This window comes from Hemiscyllium ocellatum, chromosome 1 (genome assembly GCF_020745735.1).
Source record: "Hemiscyllium ocellatum isolate sHemOce1 chromosome 1, sHemOce1.pat.X.cur, whole genome shotgun sequence".
Lineage (NCBI taxonomy): Eukaryota > Metazoa > Chordata > Chondrichthyes > Orectolobiformes > Hemiscylliidae > Hemiscyllium > Hemiscyllium ocellatum.
This window is the reverse complement of record NC_083401.1, coordinates 9,955,186-9,969,258: the sequence shown is the minus strand read 5'-3', so window position 1 is coordinate 9,969,258 and position 14,073 is coordinate 9,955,186. Positions and strand designations below refer to the sequence as shown.

The window sequence follows — 14,073 nt, the reverse complement described above, 5'->3', positions numbered from 1 at the left end:
ACCCTCTAACAATGAGGCCCTCCCTCAGGCCTGACTCTCTGACAACAAGGCACTCCCTCAGGACTGAACCTCTAGCTATCAGCTACTGCCTCATAATCAGAGTCTCAATACTGAGGGAGTGCCTTATTGTCAGAGGTTCCTTTCTAAGAGTCTGCCTCATTGTCAGAGAATCTGTTCTGAGGTAGTGCCTCACACTAATGGGGTCAGAAATGATAAAGGGATCCATACTGAGGTACTGTAGCACCGTCAGAGATTCAATTTTGAGGGCTTCCTCATGCATTCCACTATCAGTATTGATCCTCGAAATGTGTGGCCCACCCACAACTCTGACCCCATGCAGTGAGGCACTGCCTCAGAATGGGCCCAATGACAATGAGGCACTCTCTCAGGACAGACCCTCTGATAGGTCTGCAATATTCCAATACTGACCCACTAATAATTGCAAAATGCCCAAAGTTCAGGCTCCTGCATTACAAGGCACAGCGTTGGGATTGATATTTTGACAATAATACATTCCTGCAATTCTGACCTGATTACAATGATGCACTCCCTCAGGATTGACTGTCTGACAATGACGCACTCTTTCAGTTCAGATCCTCTCACAGAGCAGCAATACTCTAGTACTCACCACGAAGACATGTGACAATCCCTCAGTTCCAAATGTCCTTTAATAACACAGTCACTATATTTACCCTCTCACAGAGATGCATTCCAACAGTTCCGAACATCTAACAGTGCCTCAATATTTCAGATAATGGGAGAATTGGGAGAGTACTAAATGGGGCAATGGGGGCAGTGTAGTACTAAATGGGGGAATTGGAGCAGTGTAGTACTAAATGGGGGAATTAGGACAGTGTAGTACTAAATGGGGGAATGGGGGCAGTGTAGTACTAAATGGGGGAATTGGGGCAGTGTAGTACTAAATGGGGGAATTGGGACAGTGTAGTACTAAATGGGGAAATGGGGGCAGTGTAGCACTAAATGGGGGAATTGGGACAGTGTAGTACTAAATGGGGGAATGGGGGCAGTGTAGTACTAAATGGGGGAATTGGGGCAGTGTAGTACTAAATGGGAGAATTGGGACAGTGTAGTACTAAATGGGGGAATGGGGGCAGTGTAGTACTAAATGGGGGAATTGGAGCAGTGTAGTACTAAATGGGGGAATGGGGGCAGTGTAGTACTAAATGGGGGAATTGGGACAGTGTAGCACTAAATGGGAGAATTGGGACAGTGTAGTACTAAATGGGGGAATGGGGGCAGTGTAGTACTAAATGAGGGAATTGGGACAGTGTAGCACTAAATGGGAGAATTGGGACAGTGTAACACTAAATGGGGGAATGGGGGCAGTGTAGCACTAAATGGGAGAATTGGGACAGTGTAGCACTAAATGGGGGAATTGGGGCAGTGTAGTACTAAATGGGGGAATTGGGGCAGTGTAGTACTAAATGGGGGAATTGGGACAGTGTAGCACTAAATGGGAGAATTGGGACAGTGTAGTACTAAATGGGGGAATTGGAGCAGTGTAGTACTAAATGGGGGAATTGGGACAGTGTAGCACTAAATGGGAGAATTGGGACAGTGTAGTACTAAATGGGGGAATTGGGACAGTGTAGCACTAAATGGGGGAATTGGAGCAGTGTAGTACTAAATGGGGGAATTGGGACAGTGTGGCACTAAATGGGGGAATTGGGGCAGTGTAGTAGTAAATGGGGGAATTGGGACAGTGTAGTACTAAATGGGGGAATTGGGACAGTGTAGCACTAAATGGGAGAATTGGGACAGTGTAGTACTAAATGGGGGAATGGGGACAGTGTAGTACTAAATGGGGGAATTGGGGCAGTGTAGCACTAAATGGGGGAATTGGAGCAGTGTAGCACTAAATGGGAGAATTGGGACAGTGTAGCACTAAATAGGGGAATTGGGACAATGTAGCACTAAATGGGGGAATTGGGACAGTGTAGTACTAAATGGGGGAATGGGGGCAGTGTAGTACTAAATGGGGGAATTGGGGCAGTGTAGTACTAAATGGGAGAATTGGGACAGTGTAGTACTAAATGGGGGAATTGGAGCAGTGTAGTACTAAATGGGGGAATGGGCGCAGTGTAGTACTAAATGGGGGAATTGGGACAGTGTAGCACTAAATGGGAGAATTGGGACAGTGTAGTACTAAATGGGGGAATGGGGGCAGTGTAGTACTAAATGAGGGAATTGGGACAGTGTAGCACTAAATGGGAGAATTGGGACAGTGTAACACTAAATGGGGGAATGGGGGCAGTGTAGCACTAAATGGGAGAATTGGGACAGTGTAGCACTAAATGGGGAAATTGGGGCAGTGTAGTACTAAATGGGGGAATTGGAGCAGTGTAGTACTAAATGGGGGAATTGGGACAGTGTAGCACTAAATGGGAGAATTGGGACAGTGTAGCACTAAATGGGGGAATTGGAGCAGTGTAGTACTAAATGGGGGAATTGGGACAGTGTAGTACTAAATGGGGGAATTGGAGCAGTGTAGTACTAAATGGGGGAATTGGGACAGTGTAGCACTAAATGGGAGAATTGGGACAGTGTAGTACTAAATGGGGGAATTGGGACAGTGTAGCACTAAATGGGGGAATTGGAGCAGTGTAGTACTAAATGGGGGAATTGGGACAGTGTAGCACTAAATGGGGGAATTGGGGCAGTGTAGTACTAAATGGGGAATTGGGACAGTGTAGTACTAAATGGGGGAATTGGGACAGTGTAGCACTAAATGGGAGAATTGGGACAGTGTAGTACTAAATGGGGGAATGGGGACAGTGTAGTACTAAATGGGGGAATTGGGGCAGTGTAGCACTAAATGGGGGAATTGGAGCAGTGTAGCACTAAATGGGAGAATTGGGGCAGTGTAGCACTAAATGGGGGAATGGGGGCAGTGTAGTACTAAATGGGGGAATTGGGGCAGTGTAGTACTAAATGGGAAAATTGGGACAGTGTAGGACTAAATGGGGGAATGGGGGCAGTGTAGTACTAAATGGGAGAATTGGGACAGTGTAGTACTAAATGGGGGAATGGGGGCAGTGTAGTACTAAATGGGGGAATTGGGACAGTGTAGCACTAAATGGGAGAATTGGGACAGTGTAGTACTAAATGGGGGAATGGGGGCAGTGTAGTACTAAATGGGGGAATTGGGACAGTGTAGCACTAAATGGGAGAATTGGGACAGTGTAACACTAAATGGGGGAATGGGGGCAGTGTAGCACTAAATGGGAGAATTGGGACAGTGTAGCACTAAATGGGGGAATTGGAGCAGTGTAGTACTAAATGGGGGAATGGGGGCAGTGTAGTACTAAATGGGGGAATGGGGGCAGTGTAGCACTAAATGGGAGAATTGGGACAGTGTAGCACTAAATGGGGGAATTGGGGCAGTGTAGTACTAAATGGGGGAATTGGAGCAGTGTAGTACTAAATGGGAGAATTGGGACAGTGTAGCACTAAATGGGGGAATTGGGGCAGTGTAGTACTAAATGGGGGAATTGGGACAGTGTAGCACTAAATGGGAGAATTGGGACAGTGTAGCACTAAATGGGGGAATTGGGGCAGTGTAGTACTAAATGGGGGAATTGGGGCAGTGTAGCACTAAATGGGAGAATTGGGACAGTGTAGCACTAAATGGGGGAATTGGGGCAGTGTAGTACTAAATGGGGAATTGGGACAGTGTAGCACTAAATGGGAGAATTGGGACAGTGTAGCACTAAATGGGGGAATTGGGGCAGTGTAGTACTAAATGGGGGAATTGGAGCAGTGTAGTACTAAATGGGGGAATTGGGACAGTGTAGCACTAAATGGGGGAATTGGGACAGTGTAGTACTAAATGGGGGAATGGGGACAGTGTAGCACTAAATGGGGGAATTGGAGCAATGTAGTACTAAATGGGGGAATTGGGACAGTGTAGCACTAAATGGGAGAATTGGGACAGTGCAGTAGTAAATGGGGGAATTGGAACAGTGTAGTACTAAATGGGGGAATGGGGACAGTGTAGCACTAAATGGGGGAATTGGAGCAGTGTAGTACTAAATGGGGGAATTGGGACAGTGTAGCACTAAATGGGGGAATTGGGGCAGTGTAGTACTAAATGGGGGAATTGGGACAGTGTAGCACTAAATGGGAGAATTTGGACAGTGTAGTACTAAATGGGGGAATGGGGACAGTGTAGTACTAAATGGGGGAATTGGGGCAGTGTAGCACTAAATGGGAGAATTGGGGCAGTGCAGCACTAAATGGGGGAATTGGGGCAGTGTAGCACTAAATGGGGGAATTGGGACAGTGTAGCACTAAATGGGTGAATTGGGGCAGTGTAGTACTAAATGGGGGAATGGGGGCAGTGTAGTACTAAATGGGGGAATGGGGACAGTGTAGCACTAAATGGGGGAATGGGGGCAGTGTAGTACTAAATGGGGGAGTGGGGACAGTGTAGCACTAAATGGGGGAATGGGGACAGTGTAGTACTAAATGGGGGGATGGGGCAGTGTAGCACTAAATGGGGGAATTGGGTCAGTGTAGCACTAAATGGGGGAATTGGGTCAATGTAGTACTAAATGGGGGAATTGGGGCAGTGTAGTACTAAATGGGAGAATTGGGGCAGTGTAGCACTAAATGGGGGAATTGGGTCAGTGTAGTACTAAATGGGGGAATTGGGGCAGTGTAGCACTAAATGGGGGAATGGGGGCAGTGTAGTACTAAATGGGGGAATTGGTGCAGTGTAGTACTAAATGGGAGAATTGGGGCAGTGCAGCACTAAATGGGGGAATTGGGGCAGTGTAGCACTAAATGGGGGAATGGGGGCAGTGTAGTACTAAATGGGGGAATTGGGGCAGTGTAGTACTAAATGGGGGAATTGGGGCAGTGTAGCACTAAATGGGGGAATGGGGGCAGTGTAGTACTAAATGGGGGAATTGGGGCAGTGTAGTACTAAATGGGAGAATTGGGGCAGTGCAGCACTAAATGGGGGAATTGGGGCAGTGTAGCACTAAATGGGGGAATTGGGGCAGTGTAACACTAAATGGGAGAATTCACGTCGGTTATACCTCGATGGGAGAATTGGGCTGAGGCATCAGTAATCGAGAGAATTGGTGCAGTGTGCTTACAACGTGGATAATTGGAGCAAAGCACATGTAAATGGGAGAAAACCGGGCAAATGTTGCTCAGGAGCACAAATTTGGAGATTCTATGCAGGGCACCACTAAATGAAAAACAATTGAACAGGGCAGTGTTACGTGGAAGATGTGTGTCACAAAATGTGTTCCCTTGCAGTTTCCCTCTGAAGGTAGACTTTGTGCAGGATTGGATGTTGAAGATTAGATGCAGGGCACTCCAAAATTGGAGAACTCTGGACCACGAAATGGCCGAATTGTTGGCGGGAAATACTAAATGGGAGAACTGGTGCCCAGTGGAACTGAATTAATGAATTGAGGCATGGGCCAGTAAATGGGAGAATTGGGCTGGGCATCTGTCAATGGGAGAATTGGTATATGGGCATCAGTAATTGGAAGAATTAGTATGGGTATGGTGCACAGTACCATTACATTGGTCGCAGTGCCATTAATTAGAGAATTGGAGCAGAGCATATCTAAATGTGAGAATCGGGACAGGGAATCAGTAAAAATGAGGAATGTTGCAAGCATCAGTAAATTAGACATTCAGTTCAGCGTAGCACTAAATCAAAATATTTGAGCAGGGCATTTGTTTTTGTGAAATAATTCCTGATGAAGACCTGATGCTCAAAACGTCGATTCTCCTGCTCCTCGGATGCTGCCTGTGTTTCTCCAGCACCACACCTTTTGACTGTGATCTCCAGCATCTGCAGTCCTCACTTTCTCCTCTTCTGTGGAGACTTTATAGTGGTGTGTCCTCGACCATTAATCATTAGGTCGGGCCAAAGTCAAGAGGAGGATTGGTTTCAGGAAGGCTGTCAGTACGTTCCGGGTTCTACGCCAACTCGTGCTCTGTGTCTCTGTGACTGTACCGTAGATTGCTGCTCAGATCTGCAGGCAGGCCGGCCTGGTCAAGAAAGCCAAGCATGTGGTGGATTACAGTGAGGACAACTTTGCCATTGTCTTTGCAGCGATGGGGGTAAGCCTTGCCCTTGATGGGATCATTCCCATTCACAGTCTCCCCCTGAATGTTTCATCAGCACGCACCCACCCACCCCGCCACGGCAGAGCCCAAGAGGAGCAGGCGTCAAAGAAGAAACTGCTGGTTACTACCGCAGTTAAATATTGGCTAAATAACAAGAGAATTTCCAGCAGCAATCCCTACTAATCCCTCACGATCAATATTCTGGGGGTAATCATTGACCAGAAACTCAACTGGACTCACTTCATAAACACAGTGTCTACAAGAGCAGGTCAGAGGCTTGGGATGTTGCAGCAAGTAATTCACCTCCTCACTCCCCAAAGCCTGTCCACCATCTCCAAGGCACAAGTCAGGAGGGGGATGGAATACTCCCCACTTGCCAGGATGGGTGCAGCTCCAACAACACTCAAGAAGCTTGGCACCATCCAGGACAAAGCAGCCCAGCACCACATCCACAAACATCTCCCTCCCTCCACCACCAACACTCAGTAACAGCAGTGTGTACCATCTACAAGATGCACAGCAGAAATTCACCAAAGATCCTCAGACAGCACCTTCCAAACCCACAACCACTTCCATCTAGAAGGACAAGGGCAGCAGATACATGGGAACACCACCCCCTGCAAATTCCCCTCCAAGTCACTCACCATCCTGACTTGGAAATATATCACCGTTCCTTCACTGTCACTGGGTCAGCATCCTGGAATTCCCTCCCTCAGGGCATTGTGGGTCAACCCACAGCACATGGATCCACAGCGATCTCTAAGGAGGGTGCCTGTAACCAGAAAGGTGGATTGAAGTGTGTATACTTCAATGCCAGAAGTATAAGGAATAAGGTAGGTGAACTTGCAGCGTGGGTTGGTACCTGGGACTTCGATGTTGTGGCCATTACAGAGACGTGGGTAGAACAGGGACAAGAATGGCTGTTGCACGTTCCAGGGTTCAAATGTTTTAGTAGGATCAGACATGGGGGTAAAAAAGGGGGAGGCGTGGCATTACTTGTCAAAGACAGTATCACAGCAGTGGAATGGATGATGGAAGAGGACTTGCCATCTGAGGTAGTTTGGGCTGAGGTTAGAAATAGGAAAGGTGAGGTCACCCTGTTAGGTGTTTTCTACAGGCCTCCTAATAGTCCTAGAGAAGTAGAGGATAATATTGCGAGGATGATTCAGGAAAAGAGTGAAGGTAGCAGGGTGGTTGTTATGGGGGACTTTAACTTCCCAGATATTGACTGGGAGAGCTATAGCTCGAGTTCATTAGATGGGTCGGTGTTTGTCCAATGTGTGCAGGAGGGTTTCCTGACACAATATGTCGACAGGCCAACAAGAGGGGAGGCTATATTGGATTTGGTTCTAGGTAATGAACCAGGCCAGGTGTTAGACTTGGAGGTAGGTGAGCACTTCGGGGACAGTGACCACAACTCGGTGACTTTTACTTTAGTGATGGAGAGGGATAATCGTGTGCCGCAGGGCAAGAGCTATAGCTGGGGGCAGGGAAATTATGATGCAGTGAGGCATGACTTAGGATGTGTGGATTGGAAAAACAGGCTTCAAGGAAGAACACTAATGAGATGTGGGGAGTGTTCAAGGAGCAGCTACTGCGTGTCCTCGATAGGTATGTACCAGTCAGGCATGGTGTAAAGGGCCCTGTGAGGCAGCCGTGGTTTAGTAAGGAATTGGAGTCCCTTGTGAAAGGGAAGAAGGCGGCATATGTAAAGATGAGGCGTGAAGGTTCAGTAGGGGCGATTGAGTGTTATAAGGTAGCCAGGAAGGAGCTAAAGAGGGAGCTAAGAGAAGCGAGAAGGGGACATGAAAAGTCTTTAGCTGGTAGGATTAGGGAAAACCCAAAGGCTTTCTATAGGTATGTCAAGAATAAAAGGATGACTAGGGTAGGTATCGGTCCAGTCAAGGATAGTAGTGGGAAGTTGTGTGTGGAGGCGGAGGAGATTGGAGAGACATTAAATCAGTACTTTTCCTCAGTATTCACTCAGGAACAGGACACTGTTGCTGATGTGAATATTGAATCACAAATAATTAGAATGGATGCCCTGGAAATATGCAGGGAAGAGGTTTTGGGAATATTGGAAAGGATGAATATAGATAAGTCTCCTGGGCCTGATGGCATTTACCCCAGGATCCTATGGGAAGCTAGGGAGGAGATAGCAGAGCCATTGGCCTGGATTTTTATGTCGTCGTTGTCAACAGGAATAGTACCAGAGGACTGGAGGATAGCGAATGTGGTCCCATTGTTCAAGAAAGGGAGTAGGGATAGCCCTAGCAACTATAGGCCAGTGAGTCTGACTTCAGTGGTGGGCAAAGTCTTAGAGAGAATGGTAAGGGATAAGATTTATGAACATCTGGGTAGGAATAACGTGATCAGGGATAGCCAGCATGGTTTTGTGAAGGGCAGGTCGTGCCTCACAAACCTTATTGAGTTCTTTGAGAAGGTGACCAAGGAAGTGGATGAGGGTAAAGCAGTAGATGTTGTGTATATGGATTTTAGTAAGGCGTTCGATAAGGTTCCCCATGGTAGGCTAATGCTAAAACTTCGGAGGTATGGCATTGAGGATACATTAGAGGTTTGGATTAGGAATTGGCTGGCTGGAAGGAGACAGAGGGTAGTAGTTGATGGATTATGTTCATCTTGGAGCGCAGTTACTAGCGGTGTACCACAAGGATCTGTTTTGGGACCATTGCTTTTTGTTATCTTTATAAATGATCTAGAGGAAGGACTTGAAAGCTGGGTAAGCAAGTTTGCGGATGACACAAAAGTCGGTGGAGTTGTGGATAGTGAGGAAGGAAGTGGTAGGTTACAGCGGGATATAGATAAGTTGCAGAGCTGGGCGGAAATGTGGCAAATGGAATTCAATGTAGCTAAGTGCGAAGTCGTTCACTTTGGTAGGAATAACAAGATGATGGATTACTGGGCTAATGGTAGGCTACTTGGTAGTGTGGATGAGCAGAGGGATCTTGGTGTCCATGTACACAGATCTCTGAAAGTTGCCACCCAGGTAAATAGTGCTGTGAGGAAGGCATATGGTGTACTGGGCTTTATTGGCAGAGGAATTGAGTTCCGGAGTCCTGAGGTCATGTTGCAGTTGTATAAGACTCTGGTGCGGCCTCATCTGGAGTATTGTGTGCAGTTTTGGTCGCCATACTATAGGAAGGATGTGGAAGCTTTAGAACGAGTGCAGAGGAGGTTTACCAGGATGTTGCCTGGAATGGTAGGAAAATCTTATGAGGAAAGGCTGAGGCACTTGGGGCTGTTCTCATTGGAGAAGAGAAGGTTTAGGGGAGATCTGATAGAAGTGTATAAGATGATTAGGGGTTTAGATAGGGTAGATACTAAGAACCTTTTACCGCTAATGGAGTCAGGTGTTACTAGGGGACATAGCTTTAAATTAAGGGGTGGTAGGTATAGGACAGATGTTAGGGGTAGATTCTTCACACAGCGGGTTGTGAGTTCATGGAATGCCCTGCCCGTATCAGTGGTGAACTCTCCTTCTTTATGGTCATTTAAGCGGGCATTGGATAGGCATTTGGAAGTTATTGGGCTAGTATAGGTTAGGTAGGATTCGGTCGGCGCAACATCGAGGGCCGAAGGGCCTGTACTGCGCTGTATCCTTCTATGTTCTATGTTCTATGGACTGCAGCGGTTCAAGAAGGCAGCTCACCCCCACCTTCTCAAGGGGCAACTAGGGCAATAAATGCCAACTTGTTCACAGTTAACCTGCACAAATCCCACAGATACTGATGTTAAGTTGCTGTCCATGTGAACAATAAGAACACCAGGTCCACACTCACACAGGTGCACGCACAGACACACACACATGCACACACACAGATACACACAGACAGACAGACACACACACAGACACAGATACACACTGACAGACACACAGACACACATATACACACACATACACACACACACACACTCTCCCTCTCTTGCATACATACTGTCTCATGCATACACACTCTCTCTCACACACACACAGACTCTCTCCCCCCTCTCTTTCTCACATACACACATTCTCTCACATACACACCCTCAAACACACACACACACATTCCCTCTCTTTCTCTCACACATACACACGTGCTCTCAAAAACATCCACACATTCTCTCTCTCTCACATACACACTCTCTCTCACACACACACATACTCTCACACAAACTCACACACACACATGCACACTCACACACACTCTCCCTCTCTTTCACACACACTCTCATACACACATGCACACTCACACACACTCTCCCTCTCTTTCACACACACAGACACCCCCAACCCATATTACCCCTCACACAGACATATGTATACACACACTCACACATACACACTGTTTTTCACTCATACACACACTCACTCACATACACACACTCTCTCTCATACACACACTCTCTCTCATACACACACTCACTCTCTTACAGACACACATAGACACCACCACCATGCTCCCCCTCCTCCAACACACACATACACGTACACACACACACACACTCTCACACACATACATTCTCTCTTTCTCTCAACCCTCCCCCACTCTCTCCCTCTCTCTCTCCCTCTCTTTCTCCCTCTCTCTCTCCCTCTCTCTTTACCCCCGTCTTTCTCCCTCTCTCACTCCCTCCTCTTTCTCCCTCTCTCTCCCTCCCCCTCCCTCCCGCTCTCTCTCTCTATCTCCCCCCTCCTCTCCCGCGCTCTCCCTCCCCCTCTACCCCTCTCTCTCCCCCCTCTCTTTCTCCCTCTCTCTCTCTCACTCCCTCCCCTCTCTCTCTATATCTCCCCACTCCTCTCGCTCTCTCTCCCTCCCCCCTCTCCCTCTCTCGCCCTCTCTCTCGCCCTCTCTCCCTCACTCCCCCTCTCTCCCCCCTCTCCTCCCTCCCCCTCTCTCCTCCTCTGTCCTCTCTGCCCCTCTCTTCTCTCCCCCGCTCCCTCTCTCACCTCCACCCCCCATTCCTCTCCCGCCCCCCCCCACCCCCACCCCTCTCTCTCTCTCTCTCTTTCTCTCTCTCTCTCTCTCTCTCTGATATCACTGAGACAGTGAGATTTGGATCACTGACTTATTCCTTGCCCACGTTAACCAGCAGTACCAGTGTAGAAAGCAGGTGGATAACGTGTGTGTGTAGTGTGTGTAGTGTGTGCGCGTTTGTGTGTGTGTGTGTGTGTGTGTGGGGGGGGGGGAGGGGTGGGGGGTGTGGAGGAGCGAGGGAGGGAGGGAGGCAGTGGGTGACCCAGGTACATGAGTAACTGTGCATCTGTTTCTCCCCTGGCTGGCAGGTGAACATGGAGACGGCTCGGTTCTTTAAGTCGGATTTTGAAGAGAATGGCACCATGGATAATGTCTGTCTGTTCCTCAATCTCGCCAATGACCCAACGTAAGGCTCTGACTTGGTCCAAATACTGTGAGTCAGCCTCACACATTCCACTGAGCAATACATTATCAATCTCAGCAGTCTCAACAACAAACCCTCCCAGGGCAGGGACAGCATGGTGTTAGATACAGAGTAAAGCTCAGTCTACACTGTCCCCATCAAACACTCCCAGGACAGGGACAGCACGGGGTTAGATACAGAGTAAAGCTCAGTCTACACTGTCCCCATCAAACACTCCCAGGACAGGGACAGCACGGGGTTAGATACAGAGTAAAGCTCACTCTACACTGTCCCCATCAAACACTCCCAGGACAGGGACAGCACGGGGTTAGATACAGAGTAGAGCTCACTCTACACTGTCCCCATCAAACACTCCCAGGACAGGGACAGCACGGGGTTAGATACAGAGTAAAGCTCACTCTACACTGTCCCCATCAAACACTCCCAGGACAGGGACAGCACGGGGTTAGATACAGAGTAAAGCTCCCTCTACACTGTCCCCATTAAACACTCTCAGGACAGGGACAACACAGGGTTAGATACAGAGTAAAGCTCCCTCTACACTGTCCCCCATCAAACACTCCCAGGACAGGGACAGCACGGGGTTAGATACAGAGTAAAGCTCTCTCTACACTGTTCCCCATCAAACACTCCCAGGACAGGGACAGCACGGGGTTAGATACAGAGTAAAGCTCCCTCTACACTGTCCCCCATCAAACACTCCCAGGACAGGGACACCACATGGTTAGGTACAGAGTAAAGCTCCCTCTACACTGTCCCCCATCAAACACTCCCAGGACAGGGACAGCGCGGGGTTAGATACAGAGTAAAGCTCACTCTACACTGTCCGCCATCAAACACTCCCAGGGCAGGGACAGCACGGGGTTAGATACAGAGTAAAGCTCCCTCTACACTGTCCCCATCAAACACTCCCAGGACAGGGACAGCACGGCGTTAGATACAGAGTAAAGCTCACTCTACACTGTCCCCCATCAAACACTCCCAGGGCAGGGACAGCACGGGGTTAGATACAGAGTAAAGCTCACTCTACACTGTCCCCCATCAAACACTCCCAGGGCAGGGACAGCACGGGGTTAGATACAGAGTAAACCTGCCTCTACACTGTCCCCATCAAACACTCCCAGGACAGGGACAGCACAGGGTTAGAGACAGAGTGAAGCTCCCTCTACACTGTCCCCCATCAAACACTCCCAGGACAGGGACAGCATGGGGTTAGAGACAGAGTAAAGCTCCCTCTACACTGTCCCCCATCAAACACTCCCAGGACAGGGACACCACATGGTTAGGTACAGAGTAAAGCTCCCTCTACACTGTCCCCCATCAAACACTCCCAGGACAGGGACAGCGCGGGGTTAGATACAGAGTAAAGCTCACTCTACACTGTCCGCCATCAAACACTCCCAGGGCAGGGACAGCACGGGGTTAGATACAGAGTAAAGCTCCCTCTACACTGTCCCCATCAAACACTCCCAGGACAGGGACAGCACGGCGTTAGATACAGAGTCAAGCTCACTCTACACTGTCCCCCATCAAACACTCCCAGGGCAGGGACAGCACGGGGTTAGATACAGAGTAAAGCTCACTCTACACTGTCCCCCATCAAACACTCCCAGGGCAGGGACAGCACGGGGTTAGATACAGAGTAAACCTGCCTCTACACTGTCCCCATCAAACACTCCCAGGACAGGGACAGCACGGGGTTAGATACAGAGTAAAGCTCCCTCTACACTGTCCCCCATCAAACACTCCCAGGACAGGGACAGCACGGGGTTAGAGACAGAGTCAAGCTCCCTCTACACTGTCCCCATCAAACACTCTCAGGACAGGGACAGCACAGGGTTAGATACAGAGTAAAGCTCCCTCTACACTGTCCCCCATCAAACACTATCAGGACAGGGACAGCACAGGGTTAGATACAGAGTAAAGGTCCCTCTACACTGTCCGCCATCAAACACTCCCAGGACAGGGACAGCACGGGGTTAGATACAGAGTAAAGCTCCCTCTACACTGTCCCCCATCAAACACTCCCAGGACAGGGACAGCACAGGGTTAGATACAGAGTAAAGCTCCCTCTACACTGTCCCCCATCAAACACTCCCAGGACAGGGACAGCACGGGGTTAGATACAGAGTAAAGCTCACTCTACACTGACCCCCATCAAACACTCCCAGGACAGGGACAGCACAGGGTTAGATACAGAGTAAAGCTCCCTCTACACTGTCCCCATCAAACACTCTCAGGACAGGGACAGCACAGGGTTAGATACAGAGTAAAGCTCACTCTACACTGTCCCCCATCAAACACTCCCAGGACAGGGACAGCACGGGGTTAGATATAGAGTAAAGCTCCTTCTACACTGTCCCCAACAAACACTCCCAGGACAGGGACAGCACGGGGTTAGATACAGAGTAAAGCTCCCTCTACACTGTCCCCATCAAACACTCCCAGGACAGGGACAGCACGGGGTTAGATATAGAGTAAAGCTCCTTCTACACTCTTCCCATCAAACACTCCCAGGACAGGACAGCACGGGGTTAGATACAGAGTAAAGCTTCCTCTACA

The 14,073-nt window shown here is 48.8% G+C and overlaps 1 protein-coding gene across 2 annotated transcripts in view; it reads left to right on the top strand.

The window, feature by feature from the left end:
- The window catches only part of LOC132822324 (V-type proton ATPase subunit B-like), a 97,213-nt gene that overhangs the window by 50,091 nt on the left and 33,049 nt on the right, over window positions 1–14,073 (top strand). The window contains exons 7-8 of one of the 2 annotated variants that reach the window (XM_060835601.1): window positions 6,007–6,108; window positions 11,396–11,493. In XM_060835601.1, the coding sequence (XP_060691584.1) occupies window positions 6,007–6,108; window positions 11,396–11,493 (200 nt within the window). The remainder of the gene's footprint in view (window positions 1–6,006; window positions 6,109–11,395; window positions 11,494–14,073) is intronic. The other variant, XM_060835694.1, reaches the window with a different exon arrangement.